Genomic DNA, 17,852 nt, shown 5'->3' on the forward strand with positions numbered 1-17,852 from the left:
CAATATAAGTTAAAGACTACAAACCATTCACCAGGCAGAATTCTGTGAGTAGTCAGGAGGAAAAGTAAACAGCATTTCATACTGTTTTTTTAACTGTCCTGTGCTCCATACAAGTTTCTGCTCCAGAGCTGCCTTTTAATTACGTTTTACATATTTGGAAAATCTAAATGCAAAAAACCTAATGGATCAATCCAACGTCAGAGTGTTATATAGACATTTAACTAGGTTAGATACTTAAGGGGTCTTATGTGTGTCAATTTTAACTTCTATCAATGTATGTTCTCATGATGCTTTCTTGGTATTTCTCCAAGAGGCTGATCAACAGAAAAGATTTTGTTTCCAGTTAGTTTATTACCTGGAGCTACTCTTGAGTGCTTGTGCTTCATCCAGCACCATATACTGCCACTTCACTCGCTGGAAATACTTCACATCCTGCACCACCAGCTGGTAACTGGTAATTACCACGTGGAAAGGAGCATCCTGAGTATACAACGTCTTCTATAACCGCAAAAGGAGAAACAAATGTCCACATAATGTAAATACATTGTCAAGAGTACATTGTAATTCCAGACTTCTGTTTTACAATCTTCTCATTACCACTGCATTTCCTCCAGCTGATTTTTAAAATTAATTTTATCACACTTACTCAATTAGTGGACCTGGACTTCAGCCCTTGACCAATTTCAGACCCTTCTTAACATGCAAAACAAGATCTGGGTAATGAACCCTACAAAATGCTATTGTTAAATAAAGAACAATCTTGACAGAACTGCAGGGATTCTGGATTGGGGCATCCTGAGTTAGGTTACTCAAACAGCACATACAGTCCTTGACACTGAAACTTCCTGCTTTATTCACAAAGCTCTAGTTCTTCATCTGAACTCCGCACTGCACTGAATTCCCCTGTATGGGATTGCTCTTCAGCACAAGAGAAGCCTTCCACCTCATTATCTTAATGAAAATGCTACTACAGGAATGAAGAAACTCTGCATCCACACATGAGTTTAATTTGGTGATACACAGCAACTGTTTCTGGTTTACTCTGCAAAAAGAAAGACAGTCAAAGCACACTGTTATGCTGGTATTACCTGACTCCAGAACTTTCGGATCACCTTTCTATCATGGGGATTTCCCCAGTAAGGTAGTACCTGAAACAGTAAAAAAAATAGAAAAGACATTATTTTCAAATAATGATACCAGCAGTCTACAAAATTACGTACCTCTTTCTCCAAAACAACAAAAAGGGAAATTATCTTTTTTTACCACTGAGAAAAATCAGAAAGCATTTAAAAATACTTTGAAAAAGAGCATTCTAGGAAAAGGTATCAAGCAACTTGGCTGATCAAGCTATGCTAAGAATCTAAAAATGCCCATTAGCATTTAGCACAAACCTTCTAGTCAGGTTTTTCTAAAAATGAAAAATGATGCTTTGCTCATGGCAGAAAGAGGTCTGCACTCAACTGCTATGGTTAAACCTAGAGGACTAGAGGGCTCATTGCCTGTTCAACAACCCCCATGGTCGTGTTGGACCACGGTTTTCTATTTCACAACTGATCCCAAAAATCTGAGATCAAGTTAAAATGTCTGGCCTGGATATACTGAATACAAGAACTTTAAAAGCAAGCACTACTTCCAGAGAAATCTGTTAAACTATCTACAGCTCAAAATTGCACAGGTCCTATTACTCAGACCTTTGCAGAGCACTGACTCCTGCCACTGGTTAATAACACTGTACTGCCATCTCCTGCCTGCTGGAAGGACTTACAGTCAGCTAAGACTGGGAGGTCTGGGAAGGAGGAAGAGGTGGTGAAGTCTTACAACTTCAATTGACAGGTTCCAAAAGCCTTTAATAGAATACTCTTCCTACTCTTCTGCAATAAAGATGCTTGTAAGACAACCAGACTGATCAAAAAGTGGTTTGTCTTTTATTGTACATATTCTGCCATGGATATAAATTCATTGTGATTTACTACAAGCAGAACAGACTGCACACTTCTGTATGATTAGAGGCAGAAACAAAACTGATTAAAAAAGACTGATTGAAGGCGTAAACATGTGACAGTAAGTTTAGAAAACATCTTTTTAAAATACGTTTTATTCCATGGATGAGGTAAACATCAGCATGCAGTAAGATCAGCATGTCAAGGGAACAGCTATACAATGATACAGAGTTTGGGATTTAAGTCAAAAAGGAGAAAACTATCTTGTCACAAGCATCCTGACTGCATTTTTCAAACATTTGCTGTATTTTGTTCCTGAGAAGGAGAAAGCATAAACAGTTGCTTGCCCATTCCATACAATGAACTGATCAAAGGAAGTGAGAGAAAGCAGATAGAATGGCCAACAGCTCTCAAGTTTTCTAATCAAGAGACCCTATTATTTTGGGCTGTGAAAAGACATGACTGGATTCGTTTTAGGTTGTGTTGGCTTTTTGTTAATTTTGAGTACCTCCTCACTAACACAAGTGGTTGTATTTCTTCATCAGTTGCTTTAAAGGCTCAGTAATGCACATTTATTCCAAAATACAAGTCACTTGAATAAGCCAGTATTGAACTACGCTCTAGCACTTCTCATACAGATACCTCAAACTACCCAACACCACAACCAACGTACAGTCTCATCAGGGATCTCCAAAGCACACTGTTTGGCAAAAGCTAAGTCCTTTAATTTTGCCCTGCCCAGATCAAAAAAATCAAGTATCACTTATAGTAATACATTCAAAGTGTTTTCCCCCACACTTTTTAAGTAGCCAAGGCATTCAAACAATTAGCCTGATATTACTGGTATACTGGTTACTCATAACTAGGCGTCTTCTACTGTTTTCTGTAAAAAGGAAAATTTGATGTTTCAAAAAAAAAATCAAGACTTCTTCATATCAAATGTTACTATGTTAACAAATCAAATACTTAAACTATGTTCTGTTCCTCTTTGCAGATGTAACTGCAAGCATCTGACACTTCTGTCTATCCTGAATTCTGAAATTGCAGCACTGTTTCAGCAGTACACATTTCTTTTCAAATCTTCCTTTGCAACACCCCAATATTTTCTACTGGAGGACAGGTAAGCAGCTTGTTTTATCAGTAACTGATAGTTCCTTGCTTTCTAATTTACTATTTACTATTTCTATTTACTATGTTTTCACATTCACAATATACCTGAAAAACTTCATTTGTTTTCTTCCAATCTTTTTGTTCCTATCTATCTATTTGTGCTTCACTTCTCTCCTTTTTCTTGATTATTAACTGTATGCCCATGTTTTTTTTCTATTTCTGTAATAACTACATTTTGCATCCCTCTTATCTGTTTAGCATTTGTTTACATACAATCTTTACCTGACTCAAATTCACATGAATGACTGAAAACACAGCTCTAACTCTAAAGATATTATATAAAACTTGGTATACAATTCTTGGTTCTGCTGCCAGGCCCACATGTTAAAATTACATGTCCATTTGCTGACTTACTACAGTTCCTTACTGAGAAGGTATCTTAAAGTCGATGCAAAATGAAAGTCATGTGATTAAAGTAAGAATATTTTTAAGCCCTAGATAACTAAGTACTCCAGAAAGAAACAGCATGATGGAAAAAAAATAGCAGAAACAGGCTCATTACAGAGTTTCCTATTCCAAGGTCAGTAAGCACCCATATGTGATACTGAACTTAGGAGAACACAATGGTTTGCTCTTGAGAACACAGAAAGAACTTCCTCAGACATGCTCATTACCTTAAATTTAGGTACAAATCTGGCAAACTCCTGGTGCCAGTTGTTCAGAGTAGAGGCAGGTGAAATTATTAAAAAAGGTCCCCAGATGTTCTCTCTCTGGAAAACATGCAAAAAAAATAAATTAAAAAAACATAATTGAAGGGAAGTAATATAGAGATGGTTTGATAAGGCTTTACATCTACTAAATGACAGTGGCTACATGAGAGAGAACTGTATGCAACACAGCAAAACTCTCCCAGCACAGCAGGATGATACAAAATCAAACAGAGTGGATCTAACGTTTAACCGAGACTTCTTTCGTAACAGCAGAGCTGTTCCCAGAACAAACTCCTTTGTCTCTGAGAGTTTCCACCTTCATGTTACAAACAGCCACTGTCATTTTGATAATGAAAAGAACTTCAGGTGCCATTGAAAAACTTGGCTCTGCCACATCACAAATTACAGTACTCTCTGGTGAATAACTAAGTTGATCCATTAATATATTAGCAGTTACAAGCTGGCCCTCAGAAGGGAGGGACAGAAGAATAAAGCCCTGTGTAACCTTCCAAAAACCTCAGGGTGCAGGGTCACAGGAAGACAAACGTATCTTGTTATTCCTTCCATTCAGATGAGTTCAAGAACCTTCAGCTCTGCACACCTTTTCAGTATTTCAGCCAACAGTACCAGTAACATAAAGAAATGTACACAACTGTCTCTTGGTTACTAGTGCAGCTGATTTTGCTTCTAGCATCACGTCATTGATATCTCCTATTTATGCAAGTGACTGGATTGCAGTCAAGCCCTTTGTTTTTTGAAATAAATGTATCTATTTCTGCATTAAGTAGTAAGCTTCTGTTGCTTATTCTGTTTTGTTTGTCTGCCTTGGCACAGAAGAATCACTATGCTTCCTAAAAAGCCCCACTGGAATGTGGAAATTAATGCTAATTGCCACAAAGCTCAGAATTTGAGCACTTTGATCTGTAAAAGTCAGTGAACCATCAAGTGTACAACTTGTTCTCTCCTGAGGCTTTTATATTCAGTGCAAGTGAGAAGATATTACTCTGTGAAGAAATGATAACTATATAAATAAAAATTGACATACCTACATACATATTTATAAGTATTAGAATGGCTCCACTTGAAAACAATGTATAAAATACAAAATACCTTTTTAAACATTTAAGCTTTATAAAAATCCAAAATTCATTTCCAACACATGAAAAATATGCATCTTCTATCAAGCATACTACCCAGGAACAAGCTATAATCCACCTACCTCAGCCAGATGTGCAAGGAGAGCAATACTTTGTACTGTTTTACCCAGACCCATTTCATCTGCCAGGATTCCATTGATGCCCTGCAAAAGACCCATAAAATGAACACCTTTGTTTTACTACTTTTTAATCTACAAAGAACTGTCAGAACAGTTGCTACTGAATTGAGTGGGAACAGTCCCACTGTAACAACTCTGACACCCTGAAACTTTATAATCTTACATCTGCTCCAGAGAGGTAATTGATCTCAACTGTATTTCATTGATCTCTCATTCTAATTTTCCCCCTAAGCTTCTCTGTACTTCATGATCCCATTGTGACCTGGGCACACTCACAAGGATAAGACTGCCTGCGGTTTATCAGCTGACCCAAGCCTGAAACACTATGCAATGCCAAGCAGGAAAGGCCTCCTCCATGTATGATCTAAGTGATAAACAGTTGTATAAACCACATAAAGTACACTGAACTCAATGCCCCATTCAAAGCTGTTATGTCCTAAATAATCAAGAACACTGGTATGTGGCCTACCTAATATTTTTCTTTCTTCCAAATACTTTAAAGATCAACTATAGTCCATTTTTAAAAACAGGAGATTCCTTTGGCTATCTTTAATGACTTAAATAATTCCAGAAGTTATAAAAATTTGCAAGATGTACTAATGTACCTGCTCATATAGGTTGGCCAGCCAATTCATGCCCTTCAGTTGATAACCTTTCAGTTTTCCATTGAAAATGGTAGGCTGTGGAATGTCTTCTCCTGCTCGGATAGATGGGTTTGCTAAACTGTAGCTCTCTCCAAACCCAGTACCGGACTTGTTAGCAGCCCGTAGAGCAGCTACCCGACTCTCTTTTGCATCTTCATCAAATGATCTGGTCTGAATAGAAAGAAGGTATGCATAAGATAGTTAATATATTAACTTATCAAGAAACTGCAGTGTAAAAGGCTTTACAATTCACATTAAAGCATGATACTCACCAGAAACTAAGAGAAAATTAGCCTGTTCCTATAGCCCAAATCTTTATACTCTAGTTTTCTAGTTGTTTAGCACAAAACATGTCAACGGGATTAAATTCAAATCCAGCCCCTGGAATAACCTATTTGACTTGGCTGCTATGAAAGATCCTGATACTGTGGTCTCTGCCAATTACTTTGCTTGCTCTTCTACTTCGTGGATCCAAAAAATACATACCCGGGCTTGATGAATCTGGTAAGCATCCTCAGCATTCTTCAGAGCTTGGGCCTTGTAATAGTTGCTATCTGAAAATACCACACCCATGTTAGAGCTCTGCAGCAGTAACCACCCAAACACAGATAAATTCCAATAATTGCAGTAGTCCCTCTTGGAGAGAAGGACGTTGTGCTTTAAATTGTTAAGTTTGTATGATAACACACGAGTACAGTAAATTTCAGAAGAGTATGTAGATGAATCTCTTACCATAATCCTCTTGGGTGATGTTGACCACTACTCCTCCACCAATATCAATCTGCCTTTGGGTAGAGCTGTCCTCCAGTTTACGCAGGATTTCCTCCTGTATCCCATCATGTCCAATATCTCGTTTACGACTCATAAAATGGGCATATAGTTCAGTCTGTGTTATCAGGAAGTTAAGTTTTCGCTGCTGTCTCTTAGCCTAAGAGAAGAGCATTTATCACAAACAAAAGAAGGGGAGAAAGAGAAAGGACAAGTGTTCAGCATTAAAAATACAATTAAACAAAAAAAAAATTCAATAATATATCAACAACTAATCTATCTAGATTATGTTAAGCACATCACTTTGCTAAGTGTTACATTATTAGTTGCACATAAGAACACTGACCAACTCCATAAATATCTATATTAAAATATAAAGTTGTTGTAAATGAAAAGTTTTTTAAAATCCAGTAATCATGACAAAAAACACCATAATCTAATAAAAGAAAGTTTAAAAGTTTTGTTTACACTGAAAAATTAAAAGATCAATAAAAACAGCACAACTTTATTGGTCTATAGTAAAGAAACTCAGCAGTTAACAAATGCTCTCGTGGCAACCTCACTCCCACATTCTTTTACTTATTAGTAGAGGGAATTATGGTAGTACACCTGAAATACATCAATAAGTAATAGAGCTGAGGTATTATCATTACTCAGCACTCAGCAAGACCTTGCAGAAGCTCTGTTCACCCTTAGGCTCTGGCAAAAAATGCAACAGTTAAAATCTGCCTATAAACCTAAGTCAGCAGAAAACTTCACAAAATCCTTATGAATTTGCAAGAAAGAGAGGAACACAAAAAAATACAAGCATAATTTAAGCACAAAACTAAATATAAGGCATTCTGAAGAATAAACCTTTCCTCATATAAGGTATACACACCTGAAGTAACAACCCCAGATTCACTAGAGAGCTTTTACAATGAAACTTTCTTAAATTCAATCCCTTTTACTCTGTAATGGAGTTCAGGAAGTTGCTAGGTGTCCAACAGAAAAGCAAGCACAGAAAAATTTTGTGCCCCATACATAAATCACAGTATCAGCTTACAGCAAGGGAAAAAGAGGACAGGAAAAAAATTCAATGTCAATGAAAGTGTCTTCCATTCTGGACCCAGAAAGATGTACAAACCATCACAAAACACTGGCCCTTACAACACTGAGCTGTGTATGTGAGACATGCACTGCTTCTCTAATTCCTTCCAAATTTCACTCGATTATAAAGAATTTATGCAGTTTGAAGGCGTTTTTTTAATTACCTCTTGCTAACAACATTAGAATAATCATGTGAAGAAAAACAAGACAGTAGAAGAAATATGTGAAATAGCACTGAACAGACCAAATGACTAAATTTCATGGTTTGGATTTAGAAACTCAAATTATCCAGTCACTTCTGTGTCTCCTCAGCATATTAAATATCAGCAATCTGTGATTCTGCTGTACCTCTCTCATCTCCTCATCCAGCTTGCGTTGCTCCAGAGCCTCCTTCTCAGCACGTTTCCGATGCTCTTTTTCCACCTTTTCATACTTTTTCCAATAGAGAAGCATCTCCTTGGTGAGACGACGTGCTCGTGGTAGAGTTTCCTTACAGTTTTTCTGCGCTTGGATAGCAGCTCTACGGACTTCCCTCATGCACTGGTGGGCAAGCTAGAGGGAAATAAGATTTGGGAACAGTGGTAAAATGAGCAGATTGTAAAGAAAGGCAGCAATAAACAATATCAGATTTCGTTATAACCAAGTCTGATACTTCAAAAGAGAAAAATCTGAGATACTTTACTCAGCAGCAATGCTTCTAAAATGGCATGAGAGAACACAATTTTCCAAAAAAAAAATCTGAGATGGTGGAGAAGACAAAATCTGCAGACAGTTTCAGTATGGCATACTACTTAAAAGATTGATCTGATGGACAGGTCCTTGAAAGGGACTCAGAAGAACAAAATTCAAGGCTTACCTCTAAGCTCTGATTCACCTATTTCTTGACACTTCTCTGAGCGTATTTTCTGACTTTTCAATAAGAATATACTTAAGAATACTGCAATAGCAGTATTGGTTGAACACAATCCTGTTCACATTAATACACAGAAAAGTGAGGGAGCATTCTACAGTTTTGATACTGTTTCATGAAGCATAGGAAAATGTACTTTTTTTGTTCTAATAGAAATAATTTGATGTCATTGTAATAACGACCAAAATTGTTGGGTTTTTTAGTTTGTGACAGTTTTTTCTTCCACTAAAATTTGCACATCAACAATTCAAACATATAGATTTCAAATGATAAAACAAAATAAAGGCCAAAAAAAGTGGAACTTTAAAAAATGTAAATCCTACTAGCCAAATTTCTTAAACATACAACCAAGTCCCATTTTCTGCATCCCTTACACAGAAAATGCTCCCTTTCTCGATAATATATATATACAGAACAGGAAATTTCCTTGTCTCTAACATCACCTTGTCTCTAACAATTCTCAGTCATATACTTGATTACCTTTTCATCATGAACCATATAAATGAAAGAGACACTTGAGCATAACCCTTGAAAAGTGCTCAGAAAGCTCTTAGTGTTTGTAAGTAAAGTTCTCTAAGTAGAAACAATGCTGATTCTCAGAGAAGACTCTGATGAGAAGATGGATTGCTTTTGCAATCACTTAAGCTGAAAACTGATCTATTTTTAATCTCAGGTCCTCTACATATTAATCTAAATTAAAGCACTTAGTATTCAAGAGTCCCTTTGATTTCAACCAGAATGCTTAAAATCAGCAAGTTTTAAGTAGTGGATAGATGGGCAACTCAAAAGTCGAAGCATACCAAAGCCACTAATGCACAGCATCCAAGATCAGTAAATTTAAAATGTACAAACTAAGTCTTTCAAAAGCCAGAAAGATCTCATGAAAGGAACTCATGTTGCTTGTTTTATCTGCTGCTTATGAAACAAGACAAAACTACACAACTAAAAATTGAAAATCCTTATATATATTATATATAATATATAATAATATACTTGTAGACAGTGCTTTCTCCTATACTGCCCTGCTACTATAGTCAGTATTGTACGAAACAGAAGAAACATAGAGAGGTCACAGTTTGGTTATTACATCTAGTACAAGGAACAGTATGAAACTAAACACCACCTACCTTTTTGCTGTTGGTTAGGAAGAGGTTACGAGCTGAAGCTTTCTGTTTGTATGCCTGTAAAAGAGCACAACCTGTAAATTAGTTAAAGGGTAATGGCTTCACAGTATTTTAAAAAAACACTATCTAGTCTTCAGCAGGTACATGTGCCAACTTCAGTCGTGCACATTACTGTACAATTGAGAATAGGTACTGTAAGTATTCTTCATTTTAATTGAAACCACTTTTCATCCTTAAAATACTGAAGGCATATATAAATATATTCCGAATCCTGAAAGAAGCATGCAAAACACCTCCTTTTTCACAATTGTTTCTTTAAATTACTACTGTTACAAAGCAGGGTTCTCCTATTCCATTTTTATCACTGCGACAAACATCTTCCACTGTTTCCCAAAGACGTTAAGAATTTATGCAGATCTTATGTTCTTCACATGATCAAAATTAATCTGTTGAAAAAATATGAACTCTCTCACTTGCACATATTCTTAATTTGGCTTTGAAGTTCATAAACTTCAAATGAATACAGTCATGACTTGTTGTAACTTCCTAGAATTCCAAGTCTGTTAACTGATCTTCAAAAAGCAGGTTCTAAGGTCCACTCTGACCATCTCAGAAAAGTATCAACAGTGAACCCAGACTTCTGTTTCAAATGTGCCTGAAGTTTGTCCTGTAAATGACACAAACACTTTTCCCTAGTCTGTTTCTGAGGCAAGGTTTGAAAAACACAGACACTGTGGCTGAAACACCCCTTTTCTGAACTTTATTGTAAACCTTGACACTGGTTTGCCCTATACTGCCATCCTGTAGATCAGTGTGAGTACCTGCTAGAGCTTAGTGCACTTTTCACTGCCGAGGGTTCAACAGCCATGGCAAAGCACTGCGTGATCCATTTAGGTACCACTGGTGATATTTCAACTACACGTTGCTTATGGACTACAGAATTCCAGCTAGGTCATTAATGACCACCAGAAAAATCAGGTCTTACTTTACTTTGTTTTTCCTAAGTGTCAAGTCCCCACTAAGTTAATTTTCTATTTCACTTTCTTGTATCATCACTGATCTACTGCCATTACCAAGCTCACCTTAGGCAACTCCTTCTTAACAATGCTAAGCCACACTTTCCGCCGACGTGCATTAAGTTGCTCAATAGACAAATGCTTTTTCTTGGGCCCAGGTGGTGGTGTATCGTGGGAAAACTTGGCAAAAACTTTGGTCTGATGATGGTGGCGTCGTGGTGACTCCTCTGAAGAGAGTTCCTCATCCCGTCTCCTCTTTTTCTTTACTTTTTTCAACTTGCCTGCATGGCAACAGCAATCATAAAAATCAAAATTTCTATTCTTGGGGCACATTTAATTAGGCACCTTTCCTGAGTAAACTCTCCTAGTCAATTTATATGTGGAACCAACAAAAAAGCCAAACTCATCCATGTCCACCAATTCTCGTACAATTAATTTATGCTATTAGATGTTTACTCATTACATTATAATGGAAAGATTTTCCTGTTTAATAGAGGTGTGAAATGCAATTACTTCCACCTAGGAAAACATACCTCGAGAATTAAAATGTTAGGACTTGGTGCAATGTTTCTTGCTTTGTGGCAAAATTCTACTTAAAGATACGACATTTAAAGGTGACAACATTTATCATTTGGTACAATAAGTCTCAAAGCAAACTTCTCAACAAAGAAAAGACTGCATTTAAAGAGACTGGCATGTTGTCATGTCATACCTTTCAGAGGAAACTGATACTGGTATCAGATATTAAAAATGTTCACAGATATTAAAAATGTTTGAGTATGCAAACTTATGGGTGCTGCAAGATTAGTGGAGAAAAAACCACCATAGTTAAAGAACTTGCAAAAGGAAGGAAGACAGTCTGAAATAACCCCTTAAAACACAGCTTGAACTTAAGTACTTGCACTAGGAGAATTCACCTTACACTGACAGTTCACAGCCTTCTCTGCCTCCTTACAGATTTACAACTGCCAGCCCAAACAAGAAAACTGTACTTCCTGGCAAATGTGCATCTCAGTAACTCCAACTGTTACATCAGATATAATTCTATTCTAACTGATATCAAACATCAGCTCTGAGTTCCCTCTATTTTCCAGAAAACACTCTCACTCCCTGTAACTTCCTGATCAGTAAAACTACATATTCAGGAATAACTGCGACACCTACTGGGTAAGTTCTTATACTGTTCAAGGACTTACCATGTTTTCAAAATACTCTTGAGTGAATGGACCATGATATGAAACAACGTTTATGGATTCGAAACCATTGAATAAGGTGCACAAAGAAAATCTTAAGCCATTAACTCTCCAGTCCCACACCTTTTTTCCACCCTAGCTTTCTAGAAGCCAGACAACAAAGCCCAATATCTTCTGAAAACGTTTGTCAGAACTTGGTATTTCCCTGCAAAACCCACAAGTCTTGAACATTTATGTTTAATCAAATGAAACAACGTAGGAAAGAAGTTAAACCACAGTAGCCATTTGAAAGCATGAGGTTAGTGACTTTACCTTTTATTTTTTTCTCTTCTTTAAACTTCTTTTTCTTGGGCCCTAGCAGGTGGCGCTGCTGCTCGTAATAGGGGTCGTAGGTAGAAAGCAGCCCCGCGCTGTAGTACTGATACTGCTGCAACTGAAGGGTGAAAATGAGCAGGTAACAGAGACAGCCCTTAAACAAGCTCAGATCCTGAATATAAAGAAGAGATCAGGAAGCATGCCCTTCTCCATATCTTGCATTTGTTATCAACTATCAGAGTGTTCAAAGTGAAACCACTGCTCCCAGGGGTGGCCTCCAAGTTCTGCATTGGGAACGGAGCCCACCTGGTTAAGTAAGAGGGAAGAGCGGGCAGTGAAGATCACACTTTCAAAACATACTGCTCTGTCTTTTCCATACAGGTGCTGCCCACCAAGGCAACACATTACATGAAGAGGTCCAACTATGAATCTACTATTTGTTTTGCTTGCATTCCCAAATTATATACATGTTCTACTTTATCATTCCAAAGGATGTAAAAGGATGAGCTTAAAGAAAAGGCATTTAAAAGATTTCCACTAACAACCTGAACACTCAGATTATCAAGTAAAAATATAGCTTCCTTAGCAATTTTTACCCTAAAAGATGAAAAATGTCAGTATATTCCCATCATTATTCAAACAAAGTACTGAAGAACTCATCACAGGTTACACATAAATGGGCAAATCAAAGGCAGTACCGCTCAGATATTAACTATTTTAAACATAAGCATACTTTGAAGTTAATAGAAGATTTTTGAAAAGTGAGACGTGAGCACAAACAAACCTTTCTGATATATGTTCCCCTCCCCCTATAACTGTGTACTGTTGCTCTAACAATACACTCACTGGTTACTTTCCCTGGATAGTATTTCTTACTAGTCTGGAAATAAGTATTTGTGTAAAATCTAACAAAATTATGACCTGTGTAAAAATGGGGTGTATGAATATTTGTGTAGCTATGCAATATTTCAAGAAGCTAACACAGTATTGGTTCAGAGCTTTACAACTAAACGAAGAAAAGAAGTAGAAAGAAGCAAAGACCTGTGTGGGAAAATATTTCTTCACTCTTCTGGTGAAATTCAAAAGGAATATTAAACGGGAAGACAAATTTAAACTTCAGACACATTCTCTGATAACAGAACAGGATTACTTCCTTCATCTAAGACTTTCTGCTACAATTCAAATCAGCAGTGAACATTTCTGCAAAAGCCCTTATAATTCGAAGAAATACATTATTAGAATCAAAGCAACCATAGAATTTGGCTTCATATTAAGAAAAATGCAAAAATGCAGCAGACTATTTTCTTCTAAAGGGAAAGAGAGTATCAAAAGAAAACCCAAAACAAATAAACAAACAAAAAAGGTAAAAAGAAGGAAAATAGTCAAGTGAAACCTCAAATCATGACAGAAAATGACAAGATAATAAATAAGCACTCCCTTTCAAGATTGTAAACATTACCTTGCTATTTATCACTTCAACAATGATATAAATACACTCGAACAGCAGCTACTACTTGTATTAGAATTTAACTCACAGCATCTCCATTTTCATATACATTGCATATATATAATCCAAATCTTGCATTCTAACACCCAATATTTGCTCTAGTGATTGGGACAGAGCACTGTGGAAGCTATATATAACATGTGCCAGTACTAGTTACATACATTACTGACAGATTCACAGCATCTTTCATTCTATATATGTAACTGATTAAATAACCCTTGACTCAAGTGATGTTAAGACAGTTACTGTCTACCAGTGTATTTTCCAGTCCACAAAATTATGAGTTTTGATGAAAACATAAGAACAGTTAAAATAATGCAGTTAAAGGAAAGAATAAAAATCAAGGAAATGTAAAAATTCTGACTTTTTACCTCTTTGTCTTTGCTATATTTACTTTGATGCAATTTTTTATACTTGTGTAATCGCAGCATATCATGAAGTTCTTCCCTTGAAAGAGTAAATTCTTCTTCCTCGTCTCCATCCTCATCACTTGGTGATTCTGTATCACTGGAATCATCACTCAGAAGGATACTCTAACAAGAATAAATGGAAACTAATTTAACAATCTCAAGTCCCTGCACTGAATTGTTTATTTATGCAAAGCACTCCTGAGCCTTTATCTAAAAAAGGGGTGTGGGTCTAGCCCAACAATGATACTTAGCTCTTACAGTGTCCATCTAAAATGACTCATAGAAATAGTTTTCTGAGGAGCAGATCTGTGTAGCAGTGAATTCAGTACACATTTTCTGATTTGGAGGAAAATAGTTTTGTTCGTTTGTGATATTTAAATCATTTTAGTCCACTTTGTCTGACTGTAGTCTCAGAAAAGAAGCAGTGAGAAAAGCCAGGATAACAGCAGAAGCATTTTGTGATGTGTGGTTTGCAGGTGCTTCCCTACCCCAATTGTAGTTTGTCCTGCTATTCTACCACTTATACCTGCATCAGTTTCTGCAAGTTTGGCTCTTGTTTGATGTCTTGGCAACATATTTTTGCTAACTTGAGATGGCTACAATATAGTGAAAGTGCAAAGACAAAAAGCCACCATTCCCCTCTCTTCTGCCATCCTCACTGAGACCATGTACCAAGCTCAACTTAAAAACAAACTTTCAGTCGAGTCACAAATCTCCATTTAATACATTTTATAATAGATTAGTTTAATTTGGACAGTGTACTAAAATTCAGAATCGAAACGCAAACTAACTGCCAAGTCCACCACTAAACTGCATTCCATGTGCCACATCTACATGCCTTTTGGACACCTCCAGGGATGGTGATTCCAACATTTCCCTGGGCATCCTGTTCTAGTGCCTGACCATCCTTCCCAGTGAAGAAAATTTTATTAATATAAAATCTAAACCTCCCCTGGCACAACTTGAGGCCATTTCTTTTGTCCTATTCCTTGGGTTACTTGGGAGAAAAGACTCATCCTCACCTCACTACAATCTCCCTTCAGGGTGTTGTAGAGAGCAACAGAGTCCCCCTCAAACCTCCTTTTCTTCAGGCTTAATACCCTCAGCTCCCTCAGCAGCTTCTCCTAAGACTTCTCCTAAGGCTGCTCCACAGCCTTACCCAGCTCTGTTGCCCTTCTCTGGACATGCTCCAGCACTTGAATGTCTTTCTCATAGTGAGAGGCCTAAACTGGACATGGGGTTTGAGGTGTGGCCTCACCAGGACACCAAGTACAGGGAGACAATCACTGCCCTGGTCCTGCTGCCCACACTATTGCTGATACAGGCCAGGATACCATTGGCCTTCTTGACCACCTGGACACTGCTGGATCACATTTAGCTGCTGTCAACCAGCACCCCCAGGTCCTTTTCTGCTGGGCAGCTTTCCAGCCCCACTTTCTCCAGCCTGCAGCACTGCAGGTTGGGTGGCTGTGACCCAAGGGCAGGACACTCACTTTGTTGAACCTCATGCAATTGGTCTTGGCCCATGAACCAGCCTGTCCAGATCCCTCTGCAGTGCCTTCCTGCCCTCCTGCAGATCAACACTCCCACCCAACTTGTCTGCAAGTGACTGAGAGTGCACTTGATCCCTTCATTCAGATCGCTGATAAAGACAATCAGCAGGACCAGGCCCACTGCTGAGCCCTGGGGATCACCCACTGGAGCTGCCACCAGCTGCATCTAACCCCAGGCTCCACCACTCTCTAGGCCCAGCCATCCAGACAGTTTTTCACCTGGTAAACCATGCACCCACCCAAACATGAGCAGCCACCTCATCAAGGAAAATGCTGTGGGAGACGGTGTCAAAGGCTTTACTGAAGTCTAGATAGACATCCACAGCCTTTCCTTCATCCAATAGGCAGGTCACCTCGTCACAGAACACGATCAGGTTGGTCAAGCAGGACCTGAATTTCATAAACCTAGGTTGGCTGGGCCTGATCCCCTGGTTGTCTTGCACATGCTGTGTGATGACACTCAAGATGATCTGCTCCATAATCATTAGTGAGCACCAAGGACAGGCTGACAGTTCATTAGTTTCCTAGGTCGTCCTGCCAGCTTTTCTTGTAAATGGTTGTCATGTTTGCAACAACTTTCAGTCAACTGGGACGTCCCTGGTTGGCCAGGACTGCTGGTAAATGACTGAGAAGGGCTAGGTGGGTAACTCTACTCACAGATTCCACAATAGCTACATTTCTTTCTAATATTCTTACCTTCAGCCACTTTCTGCTTTTCTTCAGTTTGGAAAAATTATACAAACTCCCTTTTTCAGACTTTGGTTCTGTTTAGAAAAAAAACAAAAAATAATGTTCTTAAGAAATAATGCTTTTCCAGACTAACCCAAAGAAAGCAGAGATTCAACCTAGTACATGCCTACCTGGCTGGAGTACTCCATTCAGGGAATGTGTGTTCAACATCCCAGAATTCCCTGCTCCAGAAGACTCTCCAAGCAAGGAGTCTGGAGGCTCTTCCTTAACTTGAATCAGGGGATCCCCAGACTGAGGCAGCAAAGGATTGTCATCCAATCCATCTTCACTTTCATCACTGCAAGAAGATCCATAATACAGTGACAATGACAGGAAAATATTCAAAAGAGAAGATGCCATTCAGCTTTCTTACATATGGGCATTCATCTAAAGGTTTGAGAACTGAGACAGCTTCAGATGTAATTTCACACATTCGAAATACTGCTGTTAATAATTTCCAATTAACCCCTTAGTAAGAGTTAATCATGAGATCAGCCCGGCTGTGCTATCAACCTACACCTCCAGTCTTCAACTAGGTATCTAGTTTAAGAACATGAACTATGCAAGTCAAACCGAAGCACAGTATTGTCATACTCATTGGGACGTGAGAAATGTGGATGTACTTTTTCTAATCCTTTTGTGGGTCTTGTTACATGCTTGTAAATACAGCTGTTCTCTGTTGCCCATTCAGATACCAGTTCTGTAACTCTACATTTCCAAAACACTGATGAAATTAAGCATGTAATTGTTTTGGGACAAAAACACACACTGATGATGCCTCATTGCTACAACTGACACAAATTCTGCATCTGACAAAAGTCCATTTTCTTTATGACTAAAGGCTGTAAGTATCCCTGAAAATCTACTTAGGGCTTCCTCATCCCACTTTTTGCAGACAAAGAAAGTTTTGGCCACTCAGCTGAAAAAAAAAGCTTTACAACATTGTACTAATTTGTACACAAGCTGGTAACACACTGAATTATCACTACAAACTGAGAGAAGCACAGCCCAAATATCTTTCATACAATCACAGAATATCCCAAGTTGAAAAGGAGTCACTTAGAAATCTTTAAGTCCAACTCCTGGTCCTGCACAGGAGAGTCCCCAAGGACCACACCATGTGCCTGAACATGTTGCCTAAATGTTTCTTGAACTCTATCAGGCTGGTGCTGTGACCACCTCCCTGGGGAGCCTGTTCCAGTGCCCAGCCACATTTTGGATAAAGAACCTTTCCCTAATATCCCACCTAAATCTTCCCTGACAAAATTTCAAGCCATTCCCTCAGGTCCTGTCATTGGTCACCAGAGGGAAGAAATCAGAAAGGCTTTGTTTCAGAACTCAAAGCTAATGCTAGATTTATTATTAAATTTAAAAGTATTTTTTAGATTTCCTCTTCTCTAGGCTGAACAATCCAAGTGTCCTCTCCTCCTTTAAAGCGGAAGAGTTTCTAATGAACAAGTCACTGATAAATTCTTAATATGGTGCTTGTTGGAAACAATACAATACACATGCCTGTCTTTCCTGGGCACTTCCAAGGGAAAGTAGAAAAGCTTTTGGT

At 38.1% G+C, this 17,852-nt stretch overlaps 1 protein-coding gene across 2 annotated transcripts in view; it reads right to left on the minus strand.

Moving 5' to 3' along the window:
• The window catches only part of INO80 (INO80 complex ATPase subunit), a 66,496-nt gene that overhangs the window by 39,399 nt on the left and 9,245 nt on the right, over positions 1 to 17,852 (minus strand). For both annotated transcript variants that reach the window (XM_058829160.1, XM_058829168.1), the window contains exons 3-16: positions 16,426 to 16,592; positions 16,262 to 16,329; positions 13,974 to 14,135; positions 12,093 to 12,213; positions 10,654 to 10,868; positions 9,575 to 9,628; positions 7,886 to 8,089; positions 6,413 to 6,608; positions 6,167 to 6,234; positions 5,642 to 5,851; positions 4,980 to 5,060; positions 3,725 to 3,820; positions 1,089 to 1,148; positions 356 to 498 (exon numbers count right to left, since the gene is read on the minus strand). In XM_058829160.1, coding sequence (XP_058685143.1) covers positions 356 to 498; positions 1,089 to 1,148; positions 3,725 to 3,820; positions 4,980 to 5,060; positions 5,642 to 5,851; positions 6,167 to 6,234; positions 6,413 to 6,608; positions 7,886 to 8,089; positions 9,575 to 9,628; positions 10,654 to 10,868; positions 12,093 to 12,213; positions 13,974 to 14,135; positions 16,262 to 16,329; positions 16,426 to 16,592 — 1,845 coding nt within the window. The remainder of the gene's footprint in view (positions 1 to 355; positions 499 to 1,088; positions 1,149 to 3,724; positions 3,821 to 4,979; positions 5,061 to 5,641; positions 5,852 to 6,166; positions 6,235 to 6,412; positions 6,609 to 7,885; positions 8,090 to 9,574; positions 9,629 to 10,653; positions 10,869 to 12,092; positions 12,214 to 13,973; positions 14,136 to 16,261; positions 16,330 to 16,425; positions 16,593 to 17,852) is intronic.

This window comes from Poecile atricapillus, chromosome 1 (genome assembly GCF_030490865.1).
Source record: "Poecile atricapillus isolate bPoeAtr1 chromosome 1, bPoeAtr1.hap1, whole genome shotgun sequence".
NCBI classification, from domain to species: Eukaryota; Metazoa; Chordata; class Aves; order Passeriformes; family Paridae; genus Poecile; species Poecile atricapillus.